The following is a 27,988-nucleotide window of genomic DNA, read 5'->3' as shown; positions in this document are numbered from 1 at the left end:
CTTTCATCAATACCCTGACCACATCAAGACCTCCAATGAATTCATTAATACCACCATCTTTTTTTTTTTGGTACTTAGATTCCATGGTCCAAGCACTAATCATTTACTTGCAAGCAATTAATTCCTTTAACCTTTTCTCCCCTCCATTGACTTACTTGGCTAACTTCCAACTCTGGTTAAATCCAACTATCTTCTTCTCTGTATGTGTTTCTGCGATGCTGACTGTTGCTAGACAAAAGTCACACAACTTGTAGTCTAGTCTCCTTTTAAAGTTATGACCATGAATCTCAAAGGAGGTTGCACATTTGAGTACTGTCCAACAGTACTACTACTTTTTACTAATGAGTGCACTTTGTTCCCATTTACTGATTTCAATCAAATTGTTGCCATAAATTGTTAACTTCTCAGGAAAAAGAGTACCTCAATTACACAGGGGGAGGAGTTCACATGAGAAGAGTTGGAAGTCATGCCAATTAAACAAGGCTGCTTTATTCCAGATGTGTGTTTCTACTTTGCATTTACAACACACTTTACATATTTCATAGAACCCACTATGAACTATTGGATTATCTGGACCACTTATCTTCACACTAGGAATAGTAAAAAATTCAAAACATAAGTCAGACATCAGTGCTTTATATCTATCTATCATCCACATGTCTATTTATCTCCAACATGTGTCTTACTTCTATAAGCTTATTCTTTGTAAATTTTAAGATGTAAGAAAACTTGTAATGGCCTATTCCCTCTTCTGTTATGCATACTTTGCTTCAAGCAACTCCACCCTGAGATTCTCTTCAGCTGACTGTCCTTGGTACTGCATTGGGCAGGGAGTGAGAGACCAGACCCTTGACTCAAGTCCTAGCTCCCCCCTTCCGGATCAAGCTGAGGCCTGGATTTCACCTGAAACACACCCTTGCTTGTCCTCTGTTGCTGTTCTGTTTTGCTTCCCCGGGCCCCTTATTATTTTCTATTGGAAAGGCTTCCTTAAAAATAAATCACTATCATGTGACTCCTCCTCTCAGGGTTTGCTTCTGGGGAACTTGGACCTAAGGCAGCTGCCATCTACATTCTTTCATTTCTACCTTAGCCCAGGCCAGATGTCATTGCCTTGAACCTGGGCCACGGCAATGGTTGGTCTCCCCACTGCTGATCTCCCTCCTGCCATTTCCACTCCCCTCAAATCCTTCTACATATTACTGGCAGATTAACTGTCCTGAAATTCTGCTTTCATCACGTCATTTCCCTGTTCAAAAACCTCTAATAACTGTCTATTGCCTACATCAATGACTTTGAAATATACTTTAAAAAAGAACTTTTTATTCTAATTTAAAAGGAAATAGATAAAACTCCAAGCTGCTCCTTGAAATACCAGGGCCCTATGTCAAAATCCAATTTTTTTGCACCTCACCCTCAGTCCCTCAATAGTTTGGTCCCACCTTCTCCGTTCACCCTCATCTTCAGGACTTCCCAGTGGGAGCTCCACTCCTCCCAAATTCTTCTACCTCTCCGTCTACCTGGGCTAAATTTTACCCATTCTGTAATCTTCAATTCAAGAGCCTCTTTCTCTGTAAAACTTTCCATGTCTAGTTGCCACAATAGCACATACTGATCTTCTTCTTCTCAGGACTCTGAAGCAAACTAGTCTGTGAGTACTGCATTCTTTTTCTTTTTTGAAACAGGGTCTCATTCTGTTGCCCAAGCTAGAGTGCCATGGTGTCAGCCTAGCTCACAGCAACCTCAAACTCCTGGGATCAACCGATCCTCCTATCTTAGCCTCCCGAGTAGCTGGGACTACAGGCACATACCAACATGCCCAGCTAATTTTTTCTATTTTTAGTAGAGATGGGGTCTCTTGCTCAGGCTGGTCTCAAACTGCTGACCTCAAGTGATCATCCCACCTCGGCCTCCCAGAGTGCTAGGATTACACATGTTAGCCACCACTCCTGGCCGAGTACTGCATTCTTCTCAACAGTTTTTGTGCATGCTTTATCTCCCCAACTATGTTGTAAGTTTTCAAGAGGCATGCAGGGGTAAAGAGCATGGACTATGTCATGGCTCTTGGTACTCTCTTATCCCTTACTACTGTTTTGCTTTGCTCACAGCTGACCCTACTACATTCTTACTAAATGACTGTAACATTTCACATAAGCAAATGGAAAAGTGAGATAGCAGGGAAATAATGATAAGCAGAAATGGAGAGATACAATGAAGTGTGGGAAATGAGAAGACTGGGCAGTGGAAACTCAAATCTTAGGGAAATTACATTCAGTGTAGGTCCCTGGCTGATACTGGGGGGCTTGTTTCCTTAGGAACCAGACAGAGTAAGATCTGCTCTGCTGTGAGTACTGTCCACAAAAGGGCACCATTTATTAATTAACATTACAGGAAAAGGGTGCTGAGTATTGGTGAGATGCAATTCAATAGAAATAGTTTCAGTCCTAGCTTATCTTATAATTTAAGGCAGATGAAACAAATTCATACAAGCATAACATGTGTATGTGCAGCAAAATCAGAAAAGTATGAAAATTAAATAGCAAGATCAATAGGGAGCCAAGTGATGGATACACTTTGTAGAGAGGCAGGAGGGAGAAAATCACAAGCATATTTACTGTCATACATTGACAAGCCTCATGGAGGAAGGAGGATCCAGCTTCCAAAACGAGATAGCCAGGTCAAGAACAGGCAACAGATTATGAAATACTATGGGAAGAAACAAAGCAGTTTTGAGCCTGGAAAACATGTCAAGGGTGATAATTAAAGGAATTTATTTAAGTCATTCTAGAAATTGAGAGAAAGAAAACAAGCAGTCATCATTATATTTGACTTGAAGTAGCCAATTGCATTGGAATGGTACAAAAACCAGAGGATAGAAGTTAAATAGGGTGGCGACAATGAGTAATGGAGATGGAAAGATTCTAGGTATTTTATTGAATGGAAAAAAGTAAGCAGGGATAGCAGCTAACAGAAGCAGCTGGGTTAGATGTGGACATTCTTTATGGGAGACTGGAAAGAGAGTAGCTATGGCATGAGTAAGAGGGAGGATGAACATAGTAACAGACTCTTCTTGTTATAACAAGGGGAGACAAGTAGTCACAAGCAGAAGGAACAGTTCCTTTTCAGAGACAACTGGACCAGACATGTTTACCTCCTGGGGAGATGTGGTTTGAACTTCATGATTAAGTAGAACGAAAGACATACGCGGGTAATTACCATCTGAGGTCAAAGAGACCTAAGAGCTGATTCAGACTAAAGCATAAACCAGGCACACAACTGGTTATGAATTTTGTTACACGAACAAGAGGTTTGTGACTTATTAGAAACTTTCACTTAAATATAAGATTTACAATCCTGTTTTCAGCTAAGCCTCCAAACTACTAATAACATCCACTCACTTTTTTCCCAGGGAATACTAGCATCCCTTTGTATGTTACTAGATATGATTTTAAAAAAGAATTCCATGGTCCAATAATCTTGAAAAACAATGAGTAAACCAAAGGTAAATGTGTATCTTTACAGCAAGACCACCCCCCATCTCTCTCTTTCTCCAATCTATACGAAAAATTCCACAAATTTTAAATGGTGCAAAAGAATAATGCTTTCTCTTACTCCTGTCTCCAATTTCTTTACTCAGATTCATAAGCAAATTCTTTTGAAAATGTTCTCAGAGTATTTTAAAATAAAAGCATGATGGTGGATTAGTAATTGAAAGATGTGATATATTTTGTTCTTATTTAAGGAAATATCTTTTGTGAGGATCAACAAAGATTCAACACCTCATATAACAGTTGGGGAAACATTGCTCTACAGTAGTAAGAGTTGTGCAAATCAATGAATTGTTCTGCTTTATTCACCTTATTATATTTATGACATACTATCATGTTTTGTATTTATTTAAATGCAAAATTTGACCTCATTTTTAAGTTGGAAGTTTTTTGAGATCAGGGACAATATTTTAGTGATTTTTTTTTTATTGGTCATGACACCTAGCATAATACTTGATCAGTTAGATACCTTATAAATATCTGCTGAATTAATATAAATTAATTACCCAAATGGATTCATTTATTTTGGGGGAAGAGAAGAAAAAAGGAGAAAAGTAAATGTGAGAACATATGAAAGGAAGGACAATGGTCAGAAATCTGTGAAAAGAGGACCTTTCTCATAATTCTCTCATGAAACAAAGTCACGTCTAAGATTTCAATGAATGCCTTAAATGACAAGGGAGTTTAAGAAAAAGGAGAGTTTAAAGTAGCTATAAGGATTTCTGTGATTTGAACATGATTTGTCCCCATCAAAACTCAGGTTGAGTCTTGGTCCTCAATGGGGTGTCAGGAGGTGATGCCTTGAAGAGGTGATAGGTCATAAAGAGGGATTATGCCTTTATCTCGGGACTTCTCAGTCCTGTAGGACTGAATTAGTTACCACACAAGAGTAGATTATTATAAAACGAGGCTGTCATGTTTGGTCCCTTTGCATGGGTTGCTTCCCCTTCTGCTACTCAACCATGTCATGACACAGAACAAGGCCCTCATCAAAAGCCAACCAGAGGCAGCCACCTGATCTTGAACCTCCTAGCCTCCAGAATCGTAAACTAAATAATTCTTTTTTTAAAAAAAAAAATATATATATATATTACACAGTTTCAGGTATTCCATTATAACAAAAGAAAACAGACTAAGAAAGTATATGGAGTCAAAGACTTATGAGGGAATGGAGTTATTTATTAAGAATTATATTATTACTTTCTATTGTGAAGTCAGAGTTATAATACTAGCACCAAAATTTTAATGCCCAGTATGAGCTAAGTTTCTGGGATTTCATTCAACAATTACTATTATCAAGTAAGTGGTTTCTTTAGAGAAGTAATTATAAGGTAAAACAAGGAGTGTTTTCACAGTTCTGTAAAATGTACAATTGCTTAACATGACAAGAGCTGAGGCTGTGTGTCTGGCCAATGTATATTTCATTTTATCAAACTATGCTACAAAGCCTGGCCTTACAACATGCTTCAAGTGTGATTAAGTCATGTTATGAATGTGATGACAATACAGGCTGCAATCTGAGTTAACTGTCAGTACAAAACATTCTGAAGCTATGTTAGCTGAGACCATGCTTAACCTTTTGTCACTATGTGGGGATCGACATAAATGGGACTGACTCACAGGTAGATGATCATTTCCTAAGGAACATGAAGTTGATAGATAATACATAAAGTTCTAGGAAAAAGGTGTCTTTAGCTGGCCTCTTGCTCGATGGAAGATGTTGCAATGAAAGTGACTCAGGCTCAAAAAATGCAAGGATAGGAGAGGTTAAAGCAAAGTTAGTTCATTGTATTTGTGGAGAAGGGAGAGGACTATGGGAGAAATCAGGGCTGGGGTGAATGGGACTGGAGGGGCAAACACCTGCAAAGAAGAGCCTGAAACAAAACATTAGGGGCTACCCACGGGAGTCTCCCACAAGCAAGTAGCTTCTAGCTCAGTGGATTAATGTGACTTCATGAAGCAGAGTAAGAGAAAGCGGTCACTACAATAATGATTTCTAATATAGGAGAAATCAAAAATTCCAGGAATTCCATTTTTCTAACATAAATGACTTGCCTCGTGTGCTAAGCAACACATGAAATTCTAGACGGCACTCCATAAATAAAAGGATGCAGGCACAATCCTGTCATCATGGAATTCACAGGCTACCAGGAGAGACAGACCCATAAATCAAAGAGCAATGCCACTGAGTGATAAGAGCGATAAGTAAATATGTGCTTATGGTATGCAAATGCTATGGGAACCTGGGAGCGGAGGATATTTTTCTTGAGAAAGGTTGGGGAATAATCATAGAAAATTACAAAGAAAGTGACATTTGAACTTAACTAAGTTCTCCCAGTGCATAAGGCCTGGGGTGGAAAAGAGCATCTAGGCCAAGGGAACAACATGAGTGCAGCACCTGTGTGCAGGGAAGGCCAGGGCCAAGGAGAGACTGAAGGACAAGAAGTGAGGTGGGCCTAGGGAAAGCAGGATGCACGGGGAATGGCCAGGCCAGGTGGCCAAATCTCTTTTAGTCCATTCTAGAGCTTGCATGCTATTCCGCAGGCAACAATTAGAGATTTTTATTTAGGGAAATGATCTGAATTTGACTTTGGCATGATTATTCGGACATGTGATAGATGGAAGTAGGTGAGAATGGAGATGGGGAGGCTAGCGAGAGAGAAGATTCACCTTATTCCCTACACTACGTTCAGAAACTGTGGCTGGACTGACAGGGGTATGGCTGCATGGCTAAGTCAGGCTCCTATACAGAACTAAAAGCAATGAATCAGGCACCAGATTTAAGGCTTCTAGGGAAATAGCCATAAAATGTGCAGTGAAAAGAAAGATAAATAATATTCCTAAAATTTAATTAATTTCTCTCTTTCATTTTGCCTGGTTTAATGCTATGCTACACTTTTGATGTGAACAATCTAGACATTGTTCCATTAGTATATTTCACTTTTATATCAAGCCTCACAATTTACTGGTTTTATTTAGGGTAATGCACTCGCATTTGACATATTTATATCATCCTCATTTATTATTAAAAGCAATGTTATGTTTAGGTATTGAGGATCAATAAGACCTCCATAATGTTTATACCATCATATCTTTTATGGCAAGCTCAGAGTGTTTCAGATTTGTTTTTATAGGTGGTTTTTAAAAAGGCAATTTTATAGCCTTTACTCTGTCTTGGGTAAAAAATTGGTTGACAAAAATTCCTTGACTATTCTTGCAAAAGTCTTAATGGGGCCACACAGAAACATGGAAGAGATTCTGAATAACTATTTAGAGTGGATGCTTCCATCATTGTGTTGCATTTCCCTAATGTATACTAATTGTCACCTGGAAAAGTTAATGTAAGATTTTTTATTTGCTCCCCTTTCCTTTCTTCCTTCTTTCCTTCCTTCCTTCCTTCCTTCCCTTCATACATTCCTCATTTCTTCTTTCTTTTTTTCTTTTTGGAGGTAACAAATACCTTGAGTAATGCTTCTTATCTTTGAGACTGTCTTTCATTGTTTACAATTACTAACTGACAAATCTAAGACTACAGAGAATAGGAATAACATTAGATCTATACCTATTGTACCAAATGTATAACTGATCAATGTAGCAAACAAAAACTCAGGAGGTATAGTCAAAATACAGCCTTTATTGTGTAGTCCACCATCCCTTTACAACTTATTTAGTGACGTTCTTCTGCTCTCCCTGGATGGAAAGATAAATGTTTTACAACTTTTCTTATTCTTAGTTTTAAAATGTCTGTTAATAAAAAAGTTCTATATTTTAATTTAGGTTGTATCACATGAAATTGCTCTATTTGTAGGCCAGAATAAAAAGTTCAAAATGGCAATAATTTCATATGATTCTATCTAAATTAAAACCAATAAGACAAAACATCAAAGTCAACTTATAGTTAAATTTTTTGTCCTACTCCTACTAAGGGCTTACAGAAGGTAAGAAGCCTGTAGTTGAGAAAGGGGCATGGCTGGCTTTTTCTTTATTTGTTTTTCTACCTGTTTTCCCTTAGATTGCTAACTATAATTTCTGACCTGACCAGGGACAGGGGTAAGGAAGAAAATGATGGGTATAGAAATTCTTACTGGACTGGTACTATCTTAAGATGATTCAGGTCCTAATAGATGTTTACAACTTTTTTGTAGGTTCTTTGGAGAACTCCCTTCATTGAGGTGTCTCCCCTGCATCCTTGCCCTGTGTGAATGCACTTCACTACTTCAGTTCCTAGAAATTACCTAGGCCTTCTGCTTTCTCTACAGAGGCATCCACTCACTTCCAGGAAACTGTATGGTTAGTCCCTAAAATGACCTCATGCTGGCTCTTGGTTTTGAGCGACCCATGCCGGTCCATGGGAAACACACACATTCTGTGTTCTAACAATCTCTGGGGATGCAGGCTGATTCCAGTGCAGCCACCTTTGCTCTGACTTGCCTGTCAGCAACTAGACATAACAGCTGCTGTCATCCCCTTTAGATATTTCAGGCAGGAGTCAGGCTATGTGTCCCAACTCAGTCAACTATGTGTCCCAACTCCAGCAGACACATACCAAGATCGTCGTCTGATCCCACTGAAGCCTTTCTCAGTAGGTTCTTCCTACAGAGAATTCCTCTTTACAAACTCTATACTTTATAATCTTAATGCTTTTATAAATTTGATATGTATGAGGCATCTAAGAATTCCCTATTCAAGCTCTTAGCTTTCTATCCTTGCATCTTCTTTTGGGTAATCTCTCTCACAATTCATTTTTAAAACTGCCCCTTTCAGGAATGGAGGTAGAGAGGATAAGTAAAGGGTAGGAAAAATTCCAGAAGCTAATTCTGCCAATCTTAGGGCAGAATTGGAAGCTTTAATTAAAAGAAATGAACAAAAACAAACAAATAAAAAATCAAATGTATTTAAATTGCATTAGCAATCAATCAGGAAAAAAAATAGTTGTCAAGACAAAGAAATTATCCGTTTTAGGAAAGAATTACTGTAAGACCACATGAAAGATAAGCATGTTTTCCAGTACAAATTTCTTTGAAGGCAAAGTATCTTTCCAAATTTTCTATGAATGAACTTCTTTTCTGAATCCACAGAAGGAAGGTCAAACTCTAAAAAGAGTTTAAATGTGTTCTACTTAAAACCCTATTAAAAGTAGTTTAGCAAAGGCAATGGCTAAGTACATATGTCCTTCCCAATCCCTTTATTTTAGAGAATTACTTATGAAACTAGTCATTGATACAACTTAGGCCAAAATAGAAAAAGATTAGAAAACATTAAAGTACCAAGTAATATACTTAAAAGAATATTAAAATGCCAGATAAAGAATAAAGTCTCATTAGGTATACATCAATCCGAGAAAAATACAAAACTGCAATCATTAAGATATACACATTTATTCAACAAGTGCTCATGGAGGTCTTACTATGTCACAGCAAAGCACTGGGCTGGCCATTGACAAAGATAGGAAGATGACATAGTCTTTGCTCTTGAGGCATGTATAATCTTTATGCAGCAATTGCAGATAGACAGACACAAACACATCAATATAATAATAATGCATTAGTATAGTGTTTCTCAAATTTTAATCTGATTAAGAATCATATGAGTTATTCATTTAAAATGCAGGCTCTACAGCCTCACCCTCAGAGATTCTGATTCTAGGGTAAAGTCTAAGGACCTTGGGGATTTGGAATCAGGAATTCCATGAATCATATTTGGAGAAACTCAGGATTAGATAGAAGTGCCATTAAGGCAGTGGCCTTGTCTGTCTTATTCTCCACTATTATCCAAGCCCTAGCACAGAGCCTGGTACATAATATATACCCTTAACCAATACATCTGAATAAATGAATGGATACCTATGTTTGAGCTCCACAATGAATGATGCAAGCAAAATGTGACATAAAAATTTGGAAATATAATCAGCTCCTCTCTTTAAAAAACAGGTTCCCTTGGGTAAAGTCAGAAAATACTACAAATGACACTGTGCACAGTATTGCATTCAGAAATGTGCCTCTCTGTGGAATCAGGTCCTGGAACTGAGTAAATATGACTGGACCCTTTTTCCTCAGGGTAACTTCATTTCCCTCCTGTTCACTGGTAGCATCTGAGCCCCAAGGGCTGGCCCACATTCTTCTGAATAGAGTTATTGTTCTCTCCAAGAAAGACATATAACTCCATGGTGCCTACCCTGGAAGACTAGAATTTCTCTGGTGGACAGACAAAATAACTTCTCTTTTAGGACTCTTAATACAGAAATGTAAATGAATTATAGTTCTAAAAGTAAAAATCACCAAAATTGCAGTGGAATAATTGAGCATATAAGCAATTGATTGTTATCTATTTCTTTACAAAACTGAGTCACTGGCTCAGATCTTCACTGAAGCAGTGATTATTATTTTAAAATAGCCTTGTGGATTGTCTTTCTGAAGTTATGGAGCAACTTCAAACATGTCACAGCACTGATTTTCACAAATAGTTACAAATAAATTAATGTTTAGAACAAAACAGATAAGTGAATTTAAAGGTATAATCAAATGTTTAGATGGTTATAAAATATTAGAAATTTAAAAAAATTCCAAGAATATTATTAGCTTTGGAAAGAAAGAATTGGACAAGAAGGTTAAATGGAAAGGACAAAAACACAGGTGAAAAGAAAGAAAGCACATGATGGGGAAAAGTGGAGAGAGAGGAGAGGAACCATGAGCAAGCCATTTCATTTCAGGTATGTCAGAGTTGAGAATGGAGCACTGGGAAGCTGGGTGTGGTTCCAGTCAAGGGGCTACCCTAGGAAGGAAGAGGACAGTCATGATGAGACGAAACGGATTGAGACCTACTATTTAGGTGTGTTAGATGGGGCCAACTCTGAAACTTCTCCAGAAGTAGAACTCTCAGAAAGGAAAAAAAAAAAAAGGAAAACTGGACTGCAATTAGAGAGCTGTGTGTTCTGTTCCATCATCAACATGCAGAGTGAGCTTGAGCAAGTCATTTAGCCTCCATATCCCCTTCATAAATAGAGATTTGGGGCTCAATGATCTTTAAGATTCCTTCCAGCTTTAATTTTATGTCTCTATGGAATCCTGTTGTCCAAGGAGAGAAAAGACAGGGGAAGAGAGGAAAGCAGGACAAGAGAGACATCTTCGGAAGGGAAAAAAGAGGTCCATGTGGAATATGTGCCGGAAGAAACAGCAAGTCACAATTCTGGAGTGGTCTGTTAAGATGCAGGCTGCCCTATGTCCTATAGTAAGAAGAGACACAATGTCTCCTCCAAACCTCTAGTAATTTCACTTGAGAAGGGCAACTGTAGATGAAAAGTTGCATCCAGGAAAATTTACATTTTGTGATAAGTAAAAGTCTATTTCCTTTTAATGATTTTACACTGATTTCAAGAAGTTCTCTATTGTCCAGTAGGATATACATAACCTTATCTCTCCACTAGCTCTCTACAGAGACCTATTTAGCCTTAGAACATAGCAATATGGTATTTCACTTGAAGGTTTGAGTTCAAATTTTAAAGTTTCAACTACCATCCTTTTGAGAAACTATATATACATATATATTAAGATATCTATGTAGAGAGACATAAACACACATGCAGACACATACATGTGTGTGCGTATATATGTATCTATGTATTATGTCTCAAGTTTAATGAGCGTGTGACAAAACATTGATGCAGTCAGATCACTTTTCAATGCCTCAGAAATTTGTTAAAAAGTAGAGCTCCCATGGCCGGGCTCAGTGGCTCACGCCTGTAATCCTAGCACTCTGGGAGGCCGAGGCAGATGGATCGCTCGAGGTCAGGAGTTCGAGACCAGCCTCAGCAAGAGCGAGACCCCGTCTCTACTAAAAATAGAAAGAAATTATCTGGCCAGCTAAAAATATATAGAGAAAAAATTAGCCGGGCATGGTGGTGCATGCCTGTAGTCCCAGCTACTTGGGAGGCTGAGGCAGGAGGATTGCTTGAGCCCAGGAGTTTGAGGTTGCTGTGAGCTAGGCTGACGCCACGGCACTCACTCTAGCCGGGCAACAGAGCGAGACTCTGTCTCAAAAAAAAAAGAAAAAAAAAGTAGAGCTCCCAGAAAAGAAAAGGAAGATCACTGGACTGCACGTATGGTCCTAAAGTCTCCTATGTTCTACAGCCCTCAAACCATGTGGCAGCCTTTTAGACTCTGATCCTAGTGCTAATTCTCACCCTCAATGCACTGACTTCACGTTTTTGCCCATTATCTATTATGTCTGTTCTATATTTTAGGCCATATGACCACATAAGTTTAGTAAACATTAAATTAATTAAATTTATTTACTTAAATGTAATTAAGTTAAACTCAGTATCTCAGTAAAGTGGAAGAGCTGTGTTAGAAGTTCCACTTCCTTTAGTGGCAACACCTTAAGGGCATGTATTTAGAAATGGATGCTCATGAGAAGGAAAAACAAACAACTATTTGATTTTATGCAGCTAGAGCCTGGGGCATTTGCTTTTTACTTGAGGAAAGACATTATTAATATAGGGGAAAATAGACTTTAAGCAATAGCCTATGGTCAATTACTAATTTATTTAAATAACATGAGAAAAGAGATTATAGTGTGATGTCTTCTTTGGGATGTCAGATTAGTTTCTACAAACTTTGAAACCCTGCTCTAATATTACCCAAAGTGGCTATATTTATTTTATAATTAAGAATTAAATTATGAGTTTATAGCTCTGTACAGCTAAGGAAACAACAGAGAAAACAGACAATGTGAAGAATGGGAGAAAATAATTCTCAAAGTATGTATCCAATAAAGGGCTAATAATCAGAATCTACAAAGAACTCAAGCAAATCAGCAAGAAAAAATCAAAAAACCCCATTAAAAAGTGGGCAAAAGATATGAACAAAAGCTTTTTAAAAAGAAGACAGACTAAAGGCCAATAAACATATGAAAAAATGCTCAACATCCCTAATCATCAGAGAAATGCAAATCAAAACCACAATGAGATATCACCTAACCTCAGTGAGAATGGCTTTTATCAAAAATTTCTAAAACAACAGATGCTGGCAGGGATGCAGAGAGAAAGGGATGCTTACACACTTAGTGGGACTGTAAACTAGTGCAATCTCTGTGTAAAATAGTATGGAAATTCCTCAAAGAACTAAAAGTAGACCTACCATTTGATCCAGCAATTCCATTACTGGGTATTTACCCAAAGGAAAAAAAGTCATTTTATCAAAAAGACACTTGTACTAGAATGTTTATTATGCCACAATTCATTATTGCAAAGATGTAGAATCAACTCAAGTGCCCATCAGTTCATGAGTGGATTCATAAAATGTGGTATATGTATACCATGGAATACTACTCATCCATAAAATAATAAATTAATACCTTTTGCAACAATCTGGATGGAATTGAAGACCATCCTCCTAAGTGAAATATTGCAAGAATGGAAAAACAAACACCACGTGTACTCACTATTAAATTAGAACTAACCTATCAGCACGCCTGTGCACAGATGGAAGTAAAACTCAACAGAAATCATGCAGCTGGGAGGGAGGAAGAGGGGATGGGTTAAATCATACCTAATGGGTACACTGTACATTATCTGGGTGACGGACACACTTATAACTTTGTCTCAAGCAGTGTAAAAGCAATCCATGTAACCAAAACATTCATACCCCCATAATATTCTGAAATTTTAAAAACATGGAAGAAAATAAATCTATAGGGTTTATTTTCTAAAAGCATTGAAAATGGAAGCTTTCATAATATTCTATTTAGAAAATAACATGGTCTGAAGTAATGTACCTTTCATTGGAAATAAGAACAGGTATATGGAATATAAAATTCATCCCTAATTTTGGTTTTATTGATTAATTTGTTTTCCAGAATATTCTGTTCTATTAAAAATTTGTAAGTTTGTATGTTTAGAACAACAGAAATCAAAATGCAGAGTTACATACCTGTGTCTGCTTGGGACCAATATCCATTCTTTCAAGAAGGTCATTTAAAAAAGCTGTAACACTTTCCCAGGGGTAAATACTGTTAGAACCATCCAGCACTATGACTATGTCCAGTTGAGTGCTACATTCTGCAATAAAAGTAGTCAATTGTTCAAATTTGGAAATTATCTCTTTAGAGGTATATGAAGTGTTTTCATGGCTGAACAAACTCATTCTAAAACGTGAACTTACATTCTACAAAGTGAACATATAGCTTTTATAATCAGAAAAAGGAGTTTTAGAAAAAATAAAGGTGACCACAATACTTATTGCATTTAATAACAATTGGTTTGGAGTTTGTATGAAGTAAAACCCATCTCTACTAAATTTTAATTAATATTGTTATGAGAGTTATCTTTGGAAGTTTTCTTAAAATGAATTTTATATAACAGTTCTCATTCTGTGCGTATCTCAAGTGAAGTTACTTCTGTCCTCAAAGAGATCCACTCTTTAAATAAAAGCAACAGGACATCTTTATCTATGAGCTTAAAAACATGACTCTGTAAAGGTTATTTACACTAATATCAATTCCAAAAATAGCAGTGAGGTTTAGTTATATACTGGCAAAGCAAACATTTACCTAAATTGGTAATGCTGGTAGCTGGGAAAATACTTCAAGCTTTTTGGTATGCTCCTGTGTATACATACGTCTCATTCATTGCTTAGGCTTTTCAAACATGTAAGAACATTGCATAAAATCTGTACCTTGTACAGGGGCAATGGAGTTCACAACTTGAAATGTGGGGCTGACATCAGAACAGATTCCAGTTGTATAATGCAAATGTCCACATCTATAGGCATATAAGGGCCCACATGCCTTTTAAAAAATAAAAAATAAATAAAAACTGTAAGACTGAATTAAATAACAGATTTATAAAGCCTTAAAATGATAGGACTCCTGTTGTCATTAAATATCATTACTCTTTCCATTCTTACCAGAAACCCTCCGTTTGGGTTGGTGACTAAAGTTGATCCAAATGTCATGTTTTCCTTTATTTCTGTGACATTGGGAATTGACGTATTAACTAAAAATAGAACAAAATTTTATGAGGGTGAAAAAAAGTTTCACAAAGTAAAATTAAGTGTCTTCTCATTAAAATGTTCTATTTGCTTGCTCATATCATAGCACATTCTTCTTTTGGTTCAACTAAATAGTCTTCCAAGTATTATTAAGGAATATAACGAACAAGCTAAGGCTGAAGATTTGGCTTATGTCCCAGAAACTTTGTCTGGATCACTGTTTTAGTCAGTTTAGTTTTGCTGACCTGTGAAAGAATGCAGAGCTAGGAAGGCAATGAGAACATGAGATTGCTTTTCACACATTTTTTTTTTGTGTGAATTAGAAAAAATAAAGTATTTAACATCATAATATTGAAGATGTTATGTATCTTATGGATGTAATCTCTTATACTTTGTTATAAATGACTAAAGATGAAACATGATTTCTGGCAAGAAAAGGGAAAATGGGTAGAAGACCAGAAAAGAAAATTCAAACACAAGGTTTTTGACCAGGCCTTCCAAAATCATAGAGCTATCATGGGGGTTACAAAGAAAACTGGAACAAGATTAGAGCAGTGGCCAAGAAGTGTGGATAAAGGAAACACAATGAAGAGACTACTTTTGACATTCCAAATAGGAATGTTGCATCTTGAAGCATGTCAACCTGACAATGTTGGCAAGAAGTTCCACTTATTCACATTAAAATAAAAATTAGACAGGAAAAGCAAAAGCTTCTAAACTCTATTTAGTAGAGTGCTGAAATATTAGAAAGTGGCAAAATTCAAGGTCAAAAAGATTTGTCTGACTGTCCATGCCTAGAAGTTGTTCTTACCTTAAGATTATTCATAGTTTTCAAGTAGGGAATGGAAACAGAGATTCCTGAACAGCCAGTCTGACTTCATGATGTGAGCTTTGGTCTTTGTCCAGGGATTTAGTCTGGTTTGCTTTGAAAGCACTTGGAACTGAGCTATTACATACGTTGATCTTGAATAATCTGGATTAGAGTTTTTATATAAGGGTTGGTCCAGGATCAGTATACCCAGGACATTATAGACTACAGCAGAAACTTCCCTGCTGTTCTCAATGTAGCTAAAATCTCTAGGTTAATTTGAAAACTCTATCCCAGTTTCCAGTAATGGAGGAGGAGTTCCTGTCAGAACAACTCTTTTATAAATAACAAATAACAACTGTAAGTTCTAAGGAAAAAACATGTATGAAACAACCATCTGAAGGCACTATAAAGCAACCAAACACAGGCAGAAACTGGAAAGAAGTCTATACTACAAAGAAGAGATAGACACTGAGTGAGCTTTTTGTGGGATTTTTTTCCATCTAAGGGAATGCCCTAGTCAGTGGCTAAAAGTCAAATACAACTTCCAGTCTTACTGTCTTGAAGAAAAAGAGGACAGAAGTTGGGGGCAATGGCAACAGCTGCAAAGTGAGGGGGGATATCTTGGGAAAAAAAGACCCACAAAAGAACAGTTCTAACATATGCACATATATGTCAGGTCATACCTGCATGACCTGAACAGTAAATGTGCAGAGTAGACTCCAAAGAGCCCAGCTGAAATAAGAAGAACTGAATAGAAATTTTAACTCCTTTCTACTGCAAGAAAGGGAAAGCTTGGAAATTGAGTTTAGCCAAGTAAATTGCCCTCTAATTCAAAAAGTTAAGACTATTCAAAAGCATATAACAGAATCTAGAATCTTCACACTTGTAATTCAAAAATATAAAAACATAAGCCAGGCTATGATTCAAAATTACTCCATGTAAGTAGAAACAGGAAAATGTCACCCAACCTCAACGAAAGGTAACAAATGGAAAGTGATGTTGAGATACTCCAGATATTGAAATTCTCAGGCAAGGATATTAAAGCAGCTATTATAACTATGCTCATCAATGTAAAGGAAAAAATGTTCATAATACACAAACAAATGGGAAATTGAAAATAATGAGAACTGAAATATACAGTATCTGAAATAAACCTGTGGGGTATAAATCATTTCTATGGTATTTAATGACATGAATATGGTATTTAATGACAGGGTTCTAATTTCTGGATAATTCTAGTAGAAATTTTTTAGTCATGTTCTAACTACAGTGATATTTTTATAAAATATATACTTTAATATAAGTTTATTTCGTGTTATTCTCTTTTTTAAAAATTAAATGTATCTATTATAATTCTTCTTATTTGATTTCCTTTTAAAAACTAGACACTAAGTTAATTTTGTGGAGGAAACGTGATGGGCAGGTTTATTTGGAAAAGTTATTTCATGCTAGTAATATCACTGGTTTACAAAGAATCCTGAACAATGTAGGGAGTTAAATGTTATAGCACTAGTGATATATTCTAAATCTATGGATGTTACATGATGACTTTTGAAAACAAATTAAGGGCAGAAGAAATCAAAATGTCATTCTATGTGAATTTGGATGAAAACTGAAGAATATTTATAGATTATTTCTAATATTTTTTTAAGTTGATCAAAATTTGTTTTCAGTGAGAATAGTAGGCATGATTAAAAATCAGACTTTTTGATTTTACATACCTGGTAGATCCAACTTTATGCAAGGTAACGATTCACCTCTTCCAACTGGACACTTATAGACATCTCCAGTTCTGTTTTGGGGCTGGCCAACTAAAGGAGAACCAATGAGCACCCTGAAAGTTAAATAAATCAATTAACATTTTGGAACAATAAGAAACAATTTATTTTAATTATTTTATGATAATTCTTTAGATAATCACCCTCTGTTAGAAATTTAATATTTTATAAAATAAGGAGAGTGCCTTCTCCAAATAGCAGATTGATTTGAATTAAAAATATGTGTGTGTATGTGTGTGTGTGTGTGTGTGTGTGTGTGTGTGTGTGTAGGAGAGAGAACTCAGAGACTTTGCTTTATTATTTTATCTATCACTTTATATTATTATTGTATGCTAAAATAATCAAAAATTATTGGCTAAATGTGCTACTGTGTTAGTTTACACAGCACACATGGATGTATAAATGACTATTTCCCATGAGAAACAGATAATTTCATGGAGAAGTTGGAAAATAGAAACATTGGTCATCATAACATTTAATATTAATATGTGCTAAGTTTTTTTTTTGTTTTTTTTTTTTGAGACAGGGTCTAGCTCTGTCACACCTTGGGTAGAGTGCAGTGGCTTCATCGCAGCTCAAGGCAACCTCAAACTCCTGGGCTCAAGTGATCTTTCTGCCTCAGCCTCCTGAATAGCTGGGACTATAGGCCCATGCCAAAGCCCCAGCTAACTTTTTCTATTTTTGGTAATGATGGGGGTCTTGCTCTTGCTCAGTCTGGTCTCAAACTCCTGACCTCAAGGGATCCTTCCACCTCAGCCTCCCTCCTCTGGGATTACAGGAGTGACTCACCGAGCCTGGCCCGTATTGCTAGTTTATAAGCACTTAGAAAATAAAGATAGTTAAGAGATCCAGGTTAAAATCACATACTGCCTTTTAGAAAGAATTATAAAACCACTCTAATAGTAATGAACAGAAAGAATTATAATCATGACTAATTTTAGTTCCAACAAGTCATGTAATAGTCTCTTCAGGAAAAGGATGGATGAATGTGGTTGAGTGTAAGATACTTGGGCGGATCCACAGCTGCTGATTTATTGTGAGCTGAATAGCTATATCCAAAGATACTAATTGCTAGCAATGAAAGATCTCTCATTATTTAACATAGACTCTGCACTTGGGGTTGTGTTAGATTAAAACTTTATTGATGACTTTAGTGAAGATACAGAAAGCATAAAAATACTCCTCAAGTACATCAACGTACATATTTGGGAATTCAGATGTATCTCAACATACTGGAACAATAAACATAAATAAACTTAAGTTTCATAAGAATCTATATAAATGACTTCACTTAACTACATACTATTATTTATATCAGTACAGGATGTGGGAAACCTTATTTAATGGGAGTTCATGTGAAAAAGGCATAAGAGATTTAGTTGACAGCATGTAAACATGAGCCAACTGTGTATTTTAGTGCCAAAAATGCTAATGTGACCTTAGCCTGCATTGCTGGAAATAGATGCCCTGGTCAAGCAAAGTGATAGCCCCTCTGTGCTCTGCGTTGGTCAGGCCATGTCTGGAATCTCCAAATTAAGAGGGACATAAGCACAATGGAATGTATTTAGGAGACTATGAATCAGAAGGCTGAGAGTCTGGTAGTTTTGTCAGACAAAAGATGCTCAAGGGAAAGCTGGGAATACTTAGCTTGGAGAAAGAATGTCTGAGGGAGAGTTGAGAAGTGGTATTGAGGTACAAGTGGATGGGGCATACATTTCTAAAAATTTAAATAGTTGAAAGTCTGTCATATTGAAAAGGGATGAGATTTATTTTGTGTAGGTCCTTTGGGCAAACTAGTATTAATGGGAATAAGTTTTAAAATAATTATAAATATTGTTATTGAACAGTCTCCCTAAAATAAAATAATACAATGCCTTTGGAAAGCCATTTCTGATGCCCATAAAGAACTATAATCATTTTCTAACCCTTTAATGCATAATTCTTGCTTCTGGGAATCTATCCTTAAAAATAATGACCTAAAATAAGGGTAGAAAAGCTTAATGCATAAAGATAATGCTCATAGTGTTATATATAATTATGAAACATTAAAAGAAATATGGTAAACAGAGACTTCTTATCGCAGGGTCATTCTATGGAATATTGTGAAGTCATAAAAACAGTAGTTAGTGGGATTTCACAGTAGAATGAAAAATATTTATGATCTAATTCAAAGTGAAAACCTACCTAATTTCATGAAAACCCATGATCTAATTTAAAGTGAAAGATACCAAATGACTATACTATACTCATTACAATACCAATAATAATATGGCTAGCATTTATTGAATTTATAACTTGTGCCAGACACTGTTCTAAGTGCTTTCCATGTACTAAATAATTTAATCCTCTCCATGAAATGTAGCATAAAGTTTGGTGACAGACTTCAGACTTACTGAGTTCAAATCAAGGCTTTACCATTTACTTAGTTGTATGGTTTAGGATAAGTCAATTACCCTGCCTTAGTTTCTTCATCTATAAAATGGAGATAGTAAGAATACTTATCTCACAGGATCATCAAGAAAATTAATTGAGTTAATGTATATAAAATGCTTAGAGCAGTATTTGGCTCATAGTAAGTGCCATCCAAGTGTTAGTTCTTTTTATAATTATCATATCTTTTTTCAGATGATTATACAACTAACATCTATGTAAAACAGACTAAAAAGGAATACATCAAAAACATAACAAATTACATTAAGGAGACAATGATTCATTTTTTCCCAATATTTTCAAAGATTTTTATAATGTGACTGATTAAATTAGTTTTATAGTTAAAAACAGTTTAGAGAAAAGAAGTGAGCCTATTATTAATGAAAGCATTAATAAGGCTAGATATATTAATTAATATTATTAAGAACATTTTACATGCTGGGCATTTGTACCAGATGCTGGGGATATAAAATGAATATAAAAATAGATAAAACACAATTTTTTAGGTTGCTTCAAAGTTAGAGGGGAAAGAAAAACTTTAAATATATTATTGCAATATTGCACAGGTCTGAACTTGGTGCAACTTCAGCAGTCTTAGAAGCAAGAAAGAACAGCACTCTTTGATAAGTGCAGGCAGCTCAGTAAGGCTGGAGTAGAAGTTGAGGCTGGAGAGGTAAACAGGGTTCAAACCAGAATGTTCTCACAGTCCACTTTAAGAACTTTGGTTTCATCATATGGAGGGGAGGAGTTAGGAACCACTGGAGCTTTTACAGAAGGGTATGACATGATTGCCTCTTTGATTTATAAAGCTCATTATTTGCTTGAAGTGTCATGAATACATTGGAGGGGAGCAAAATTAGAGTTAGGGATGAGGTAAGAATTCCTAAAGTAATCCAAATGAGGATTTGAATCAAGGAAGTAGAATGGACAGAAGAACCAATTCTATAAATATTTAGGATATAAACTGTCTTAGTTTGAATTCCCCTAAAAGCAGATCTGAGACAAAAACTTTGGTACAGGTAGTTTGGTACAGGCAATTACAAGTATGCACAAATGTAGAGATGGGGAAAACGATGGAGGGAAGGAAGAAAAGCCAATAAAGTGCACATGGATAATGGGTTACTTATTTCAGCAACTGAGCTCAGTCTTGCTAGGGACCATCTCAGAAACTATGCAGAACATCTACGACCATGTTATGAGTGAGGTTGAGGCCTTAGCACTATTACCACCTAGAAAGAGTATAGAGTAAGAAGAGAGCTGAATGCTGGCATCTGGGGAAAAAATAACATTTAAGGTTTCAATGACTGAAAGAAGAAAACTAGGTAGAAGTGATCAGGGAGGGAGAGGAAATCAGGAAATTTGTGTTTCAGAAGCCAAAGAAGGAAAGAATTTAAAGAATGAGAGGTGAGAGTGGGAGCCATGAGTTTAACAGCAGACTTCATTTCAAGTAACTTGGCTAAAAATGAGGGAGATGCCAGCCATGAGGAAGCATGACTTAATGCCTTTTGCAGCAATTTGGATGGAATTGGAGGCCATTATCCTAAGTGAAGTATCTAAAGAATGGAAAAACAAATACCACATGTACTCACTATTAAATTAGAACTAACTGATGAGCACACATGTGCATAGAGGGAAGTATAACTCAATGGAAATCAATAAGGGGGGAGCTGGGGTGGAGGCAATGGGCACAAACCTACCTAATGGGTACAATGTAAAATATGTAAGTGATGGTCACATTTTTAACCCTGACTGGAGCATTACAACAGCGATCCATGTAACCAAAAACATTTGTACCCCCACAATACTTTGAAATAAAAAATAAATAAAAATTAAAATGAGGGAGATGGGACCACGTTAACGAATGTGGGCTTTTTTTCTTCAGGGCAATGGCAAATCCTTATGGGTTTGAGGTGAGTTTAAGTTTATTATGGAGGAAATCTGCATATGGTTAAATGATGTGAGAAAAACAGTAACGAGAAAAGCTGATGTCAGAGGAGAGAGAATAGAATCCCTGAGCAGGTAGACAGGGTGGATCAGGAAGGACAGGTTTGTCTGAGAAATGGAGAAGGGCCACCATTCTCTAGGTGGGTCTCTGGATAGCCAGTATTGGGAGCTTTGCAAGTGTAGTAGTTAGTTTGGAATTGTGTAGGCTTTTGCAACATAACTTTGACTCTCATTGTTTCAAGAGGTGGATTCTATTTTTCCACCCATTGAATCTAGGATTTATCTAGTATAATCAATGAAAAGTGAGTTTCTGAATGGCATGATAATAGTAAAGCTATTGTTAATTGTAAGGCAGAAGGGAAAGGAGATTGTGGATAGCCCAGGAAAAAGCCTGGAGGCAGGAGAATGAACACTGAAAGTGGAGTAAGACAAGGAAGTGTGGGTGGCTAGAACACAGGATAAAGTTTCCATATACATTGTAGCAGGGAGGTTGAGATTGGTAAGCAGTAGACTTTGAAGGAAAAAGTCTGGAGTTTATGTTTGATCTCTAGGGCAACCTGAACCATGCACTATTACATATACTGAGACAAGGAAAGACGGAGGTGTAAGAGCTTAGAAAGTGGTAGAGTGTAGTAGCCCAGGATTGAGGCAGGGAGTTTGGGAGTTGGCACCAAGGGCAGATAGTAGATTAACAGAACACAGGACTGCTAATTTTGTGTATTTTCTTAGGATCTGACTGTTCTAATAGGTATGAAACTTTCAACAACAAGCATGAAACTACATATATCTTACCACTTGAATCCTAAGTAAGTCTCACGCTTCTCAAGCTGCATAAACAAATCAAGCTCCTAGAAAAGTATCAGTATAGGGTTGATGAAATTTCAGGAATCTTCAGCATTCTCAACTCCGTTATCTTGCTCAGATTTTTTTCACAGCACTGATCATATTCTGGCATATGCTAAAACCTACCTGTTTATTAAGTCTATTATTTATTTTATGTTCTCTATTCCCCAGTAGAATATAAACTCTACCATAGCAGGGATTTCTTTTTCTATTTTGTTCACTCACATATCCTTAGCACTTATAACAGTGCCAGGTACAAAATAGGCATTTAGTAAATATTTATTGAATGACTTAATTAATGACTGTGTCAAATACTCTGAGAATCTGAGTAAGGCATTTTTGGGAATTTTAGACTTACGTAACCAGTTAAGAGGACTGAATTATAAATTTTTTTTTCCATTTTAGAAGCTGTATATTTTGCTTAAGCAGAATGCCATGGGTGACAGAAGGCATTTCCCCAGGTCAAGTTTCTAGAGAATCCTTGTTGTGAGAGGCAGAGAAATGGCTGAAAAGTCAGAAGGCTGGTTTCCCATGTCCCAGCCCAGTCTGTCACATGCTTCCTATATTAAACCTTTGGCCATTCATTTTCCAAGTCTCAGTTTCCTGTCTAAAAATAAAGACGATAACAATGATATTCACCCCAACCACAGGGTCAGTGTGAAGACATAAATCACATTGTTTCATAAACTATGGGTATCATTATTGTAAAATTTAATGCAAATTGGCTTTAACTTCTTACATTTTATTTCTAGTAGATTTTGCTTTTTATATGGCATTTTTCAATGACTTGTGTTCAGATTAAAAGGATCAAATAATGTTTTGGATGTCATTACTGATGTCTAGAGAAATACCTGATGAATTCAAGAATAACTGAAGTGAGAAAAACATCTTTTCTCCATAAAAAGTTGCAGTTATAATGAAATTTAGTAAACAGAAATTTCTGCTATTAACAACAGTCATTCTTGTTATTATACCCATTATTATATTTATTTGAAGAGTAGATGGTATCTGATGTCTCTGTTTCATACTTATGCTTTTTCCCCCATAAAAGATGGTTTCCTAGAGAGGAATGTCTCATATTTACATCATTTCATTAATACCCTTTTCACCTCTTTCTTGATATCTAATACATAGATCAAACCAAAGTCACTCTCAGAGTGCCAAGCACCTCCTGCCAGCCAATTTATCTTTAAATAAATGAAGTAAGCATTTGGTCATCTCAGAGAATGAAACTTACACAATGACCCCATTAGCTGCAGTGCTTTTGGTCAGGAAAGATAGAAGGGTGGGAGTGAGGTGAGCCAAAGAAATGACAAGTTTGGCAAAGAAAGAATTTAAACTTCAAAAGGCAATGTAAAATAAACATATTAAAATCTATAACAGAAACTTTTATAGAACTTTTAAAATGTCTTTTCCCTCCAAGCTTGAATAGGTTTTATTTAAAACACACACATGTATTGTAAATAGGGCCTCAATCCCGTGAGCCCACTGGTAGCCCTACCTGGCATAAGGCAGGATACTCTAGGTGAGAGGCATGAGATCAACATATTTTGATATACATTGGGTTGAGGATTGGTTAGTGAGGGATCCACATCCTGAAAATCTACTTTGAGAAAGGAGGCCCATTGAAGTCACTGAAGCCCTCAAGAGAGGTTGCTTGAAGAGGAATTAAAAGGGTAGGCACAGATGCTGGAAGGAATGAAGCAAAGGAACAGCAGAGAGTGGAAAGCCCCAAACCAACATCTCCCATTTTCCCATGTGGCCGAGACATTGCCACGCTGATGAATACCACTATGTCTGGAAATCTGGAAGTGAAATCTTGTGAAGTGCTGAGAATGTTTAAATTTCTTCTCTTTGAAGGAAAATTATTAAGCCAATTATGTTCCTTCTGAATTCTTCTGAACCACATCACAATTACTTGGATGCTGCAGCTCATGCTAACCACATGAACAACGAACGGCTGATTTAAATCAGAGGTATAATGTGTTCTGCTACTGAGAAAGCATGTGGTTTCTGAGCGAAGGATATAAAATAAATTCTACTTTACAGTAAACTTCTGAAAGGTAAAGCGGACATAGAGCTACCTTTTCTTTTAACTTTTAATTCTTGCAAAAGAATTAAAGTAATGTTTTACAAATACACAGACTGCACATATAATGGGCCAACAAGTGCTCTTTTAGGCATTCTAAATGTATGTAAGATGGGTCAGGATGATTTCTTTTTAAATTTGTTAAATATGAAGTGGATGAACTTTCAAAACATGAGCAGTGAATGGTATTTATGAAGGTGCCCACCTTTGGAGATAATTAAATAACAAAATGCATGTTCCCTAAAATATGAGTGACTCCATAATGCATCTCTCAAAGTAAGTCTGCATTCTATCTGATTTTATAAACACTTACAGAATATTCAAACATATTCTACAATTTATTTTGCATTACCGGTGCCTGGATCTCTTTAGAATAATATGCTGCTACCATGCCATCATTAAAGGTTTGAAAATTTAGGTATTTTTATTTGCTTACTTTTAAAGTAAGTTCTTAGGCCTCATCTTTTTGGTTGCTCTGGTTTTTTCACTTTTCCATAAAATCACTATAAATATGGAAAGTCAAAATGGAATCAAGGTGTCTGATATCATCTACATTCAAACTCTTACACACATTAATATGTAAAGTCTGGAACTTGCTATTATACAAAGACAGTTATTATCAACATTTACTTTTTCATATAGTTCTAATAAAGAAAAAGGCACAAAGCTGGGAGTGGAGACATTTGAGATCTATTTTCAGCTTTGGCCATAAGTAGTTGTATTACCCTAGGAGAGTAAATTTTAACTTTATTTTTTGTATGTCTGTTTTTTCATTGATGGTAACAGAGTGTTCAATTAGATTGCTGTTCAGCCAACAAATAATCATTGAGTGCATATTATGTGTAAGATCCCACACTAGATGGGGGACAGTGCTAAGGGTTGCAGGTGGGCACTCAAACCAGTCCTTTCTCTCTAGGCATTTCCCCTAACATCAACTTCTCCCTCATATCTGTATTCCAGTTTGAGGTTTCCAACTACCTAGATTTTACCTTTAACTCAAGCTGTTTAAAACCAAACTCATCAACTTCCTGATAAAATAGATTTTCCTTTCTCTATAAATGACTACCTTTTCCCAATGAGCCAGTTCAGAAATTTTAGAATCTACCTGACCTCTTTTACACCTTCATTTTGCCATTTCCAAACTTCCACTAAGACTTAATGATTCACCTGAATTTATCTTGGGTATATCTTTTTTTATTCCAATTGTCCCTAATCCATCCTGGGGCCTCATCCGTAAGTACTAGATTAAAATTCTTGGTTGTCTTTATATTTCCTAGTTTTCAGACACTCCTTTGTCCAATCTAATCTATATTTCATTTCCCAAACTAACTTTCATGAAACAACAACCTACAATGGCTTCTCAATTCCCTCTTAGGTCTGGGATCCTTTGTTTGGCTTTTAGGGTTTGCCACTATCCTTCCTTCTTCTACCATCCCAGTATAAGACCTGTTTACCTACCAACACACTGACTTATTCTCAAGTCTATGCCCTTGCTTATGTGGCCTCCCAGCTTGGCGTGACACTTTTTTTCCCTCTTATTAAAAGTCAAGTCATCTTTCAAGGCTCATTTCAAGAACAAATAATCATCTCCTCCTGTTTCAAACTCCCATTGATTTATAGGCTATTCCACACTGCTTGGAACTATTCTTTGTTCCTAATTATTTCATATATGTCCTCTATTAGAGTAAAGCTTTTATATTTGTTTTAGTAATATACTTACATCTCCCATGGAATTTAGCATAATGCCAGACACAAGATATATTATATAATACTTGTTGCTTGATTGATCTATATTTACACTATGGCTAAAGAAAAAGTTTAACTTACCAATAAACATTTATGGTGCCAACTAAGCTAGATTTTGTGAGTTGAAACAAGATATATAAGGCATGGTCTGTGATCTCAAAGAGGTCTTTGAGATCTTATTATTAACATTTTACCTCACAAATGTATATAGAATTCTGAATGATCTGCCCAAAGTTCAATTCAGTATAGATTCATTCAGACAGAGCATTAGCAACATCTTTTGTTTTGCAACTGTATTCTTACTGTCCAATCTGCACACTCTTGTTTCTTTCCTAAAGTTGACCTGTCTTTCTTTTTCTCATCTATATTTTCACTTTTTACAAAGATAAAACAACCTTGGGAAGGATATTCATCATGACATCAAGATCTCATTCAGGCCTGATTTCTGTTTCTCATTCCTTTGCCTTCTGGTTCCTTGAAAGAGAGGGCCTGGAGAATTTGGAAGGTGGAAATCTCCCAATAAGATAGGCTATTATAATGAGAGACAGAAACTGAAGAGAACAAATGGGTCCACAGACACTCCTAAGAAGAAATATATACCCCTTTTACTCTACTAAAGTCCATTCAGATAATTATGGACTTCTGACATCACACTGCTCCAAAATCAGAGAGACAGGACTAGATGAGAGAGGAAACATAGATTTTCCCCATATCAGAAAGGGAAAATGAGAATTTCATACAATATTTTAATAAAATTTAACTCTCCTTTAAAAATACACTTCATTTTGTAGATGGTTTCTCTTAAAGTTTGCTATTTACTATATTCCTCTTTTAGACTTATGTGACTATTAATAATTAGTAAAAACTAACTCATATGTGTTTAATATAAAAAGTTAAGCTTTTTAAGAAAAACACATAGTGCATTTTAGTTTATTATAGCTTATGCATGAAGAGAACCCGACCAACTGGTCCACACCCTTATTCTTCCAGAGGCAGAGCTCCCTGAATGGCAGGTATAATTCCTAAAAGAATAAAATTGTCCATCGAACCTTAAAAACTGGGGCTCAGAGTAGATGGAGAATATAGGAGAAAAGGACAGAGGATCTAAAAACTCATAATCTATTATTAGATTTCTCATCTGAGCTATTTTCAAGGAGAGTAGAAGAGTGAAGCACCTCCACACATTGTATTTTACACCTAGCACATGATATTTGTACTTAGAAAATGTGAGAACTCAAATTATTACTTTTGATAGTCTTAGGGAATTATCAGATTAACCAAGTCTAAAAGATAAAGTAAAATACAGAAAAGTCACACCTTTTTATCTGTGAAACAAGTATGGTAGACTGATAAATCTCTGTTATCCCAGTAGATATAAATCTCTTTTTATTTATTATTATAGTTATTAGAAAAATAGACTTGTTTAGCTTAAGCTATTAAGCTGAAGCAAAATTTACCTCTTTTTTTTATAATGTACAATTAGACAATCAAATTTGCTTAAAAAATTACCTTAAATATAAAGTAAGAGAGTTCTAATATTCAGACTGTATAATTTTTCACTAGTTAAATATGTTTTAAAAACCATACCTACAATGACCTTAACCAATATTAAAAGGCTCAAAAGTGTATAAAAGAACTCCAGTGAGGTTCATTAGATATTAGACCAAGCTGAGTAGATCAGGAAAGGCCCCAAAATATAAGCCTCAAATTATGGAAGTGATATTAACCCTTTCAAAGCACCATTTCATCTGCCTCCTAAATCTTCCTGCTAAATTTCAGCCTAGTGTATTCAAGCTACTCTAAAATGAGAACAATTG

General features: G+C 36.0%; 1 protein-coding gene across 1 annotated transcript in view; it reads right to left on the bottom strand.

The window, feature by feature from the left end:
• Nucleotides 1-27,988, bottom strand: part of ITGA1 (integrin subunit alpha 1) — a 145,759-nt gene that overhangs the window by 62,572 nt on the left and 55,199 nt on the right. The window contains exons 3-6 of the mRNA XM_045566478.1: nucleotides 17,063-17,175; nucleotides 14,447-14,535; nucleotides 14,216-14,327; nucleotides 13,472-13,599 (exon numbers count right to left, since the gene is read on the bottom strand). Of these exons, the coding sequence (XP_045422434.1) occupies nucleotides 13,472-13,599; nucleotides 14,216-14,327; nucleotides 14,447-14,535; nucleotides 17,063-17,175 (442 nt within the window). The remainder of the gene's footprint in view (nucleotides 1-13,471; nucleotides 13,600-14,215; nucleotides 14,328-14,446; nucleotides 14,536-17,062; nucleotides 17,176-27,988) is intronic.

Source organism: Lemur catta, chromosome 12, assembly GCF_020740605.2.
Source record: "Lemur catta isolate mLemCat1 chromosome 12, mLemCat1.pri, whole genome shotgun sequence".
Classification (NCBI taxonomy): domain Eukaryota; kingdom Metazoa; phylum Chordata; class Mammalia; order Primates; family Lemuridae; genus Lemur; species Lemur catta.
The sequence above is the reverse complement of the archived record's forward strand: the minus strand, read 5'-3'. Positions and strand labels throughout refer to the sequence as shown.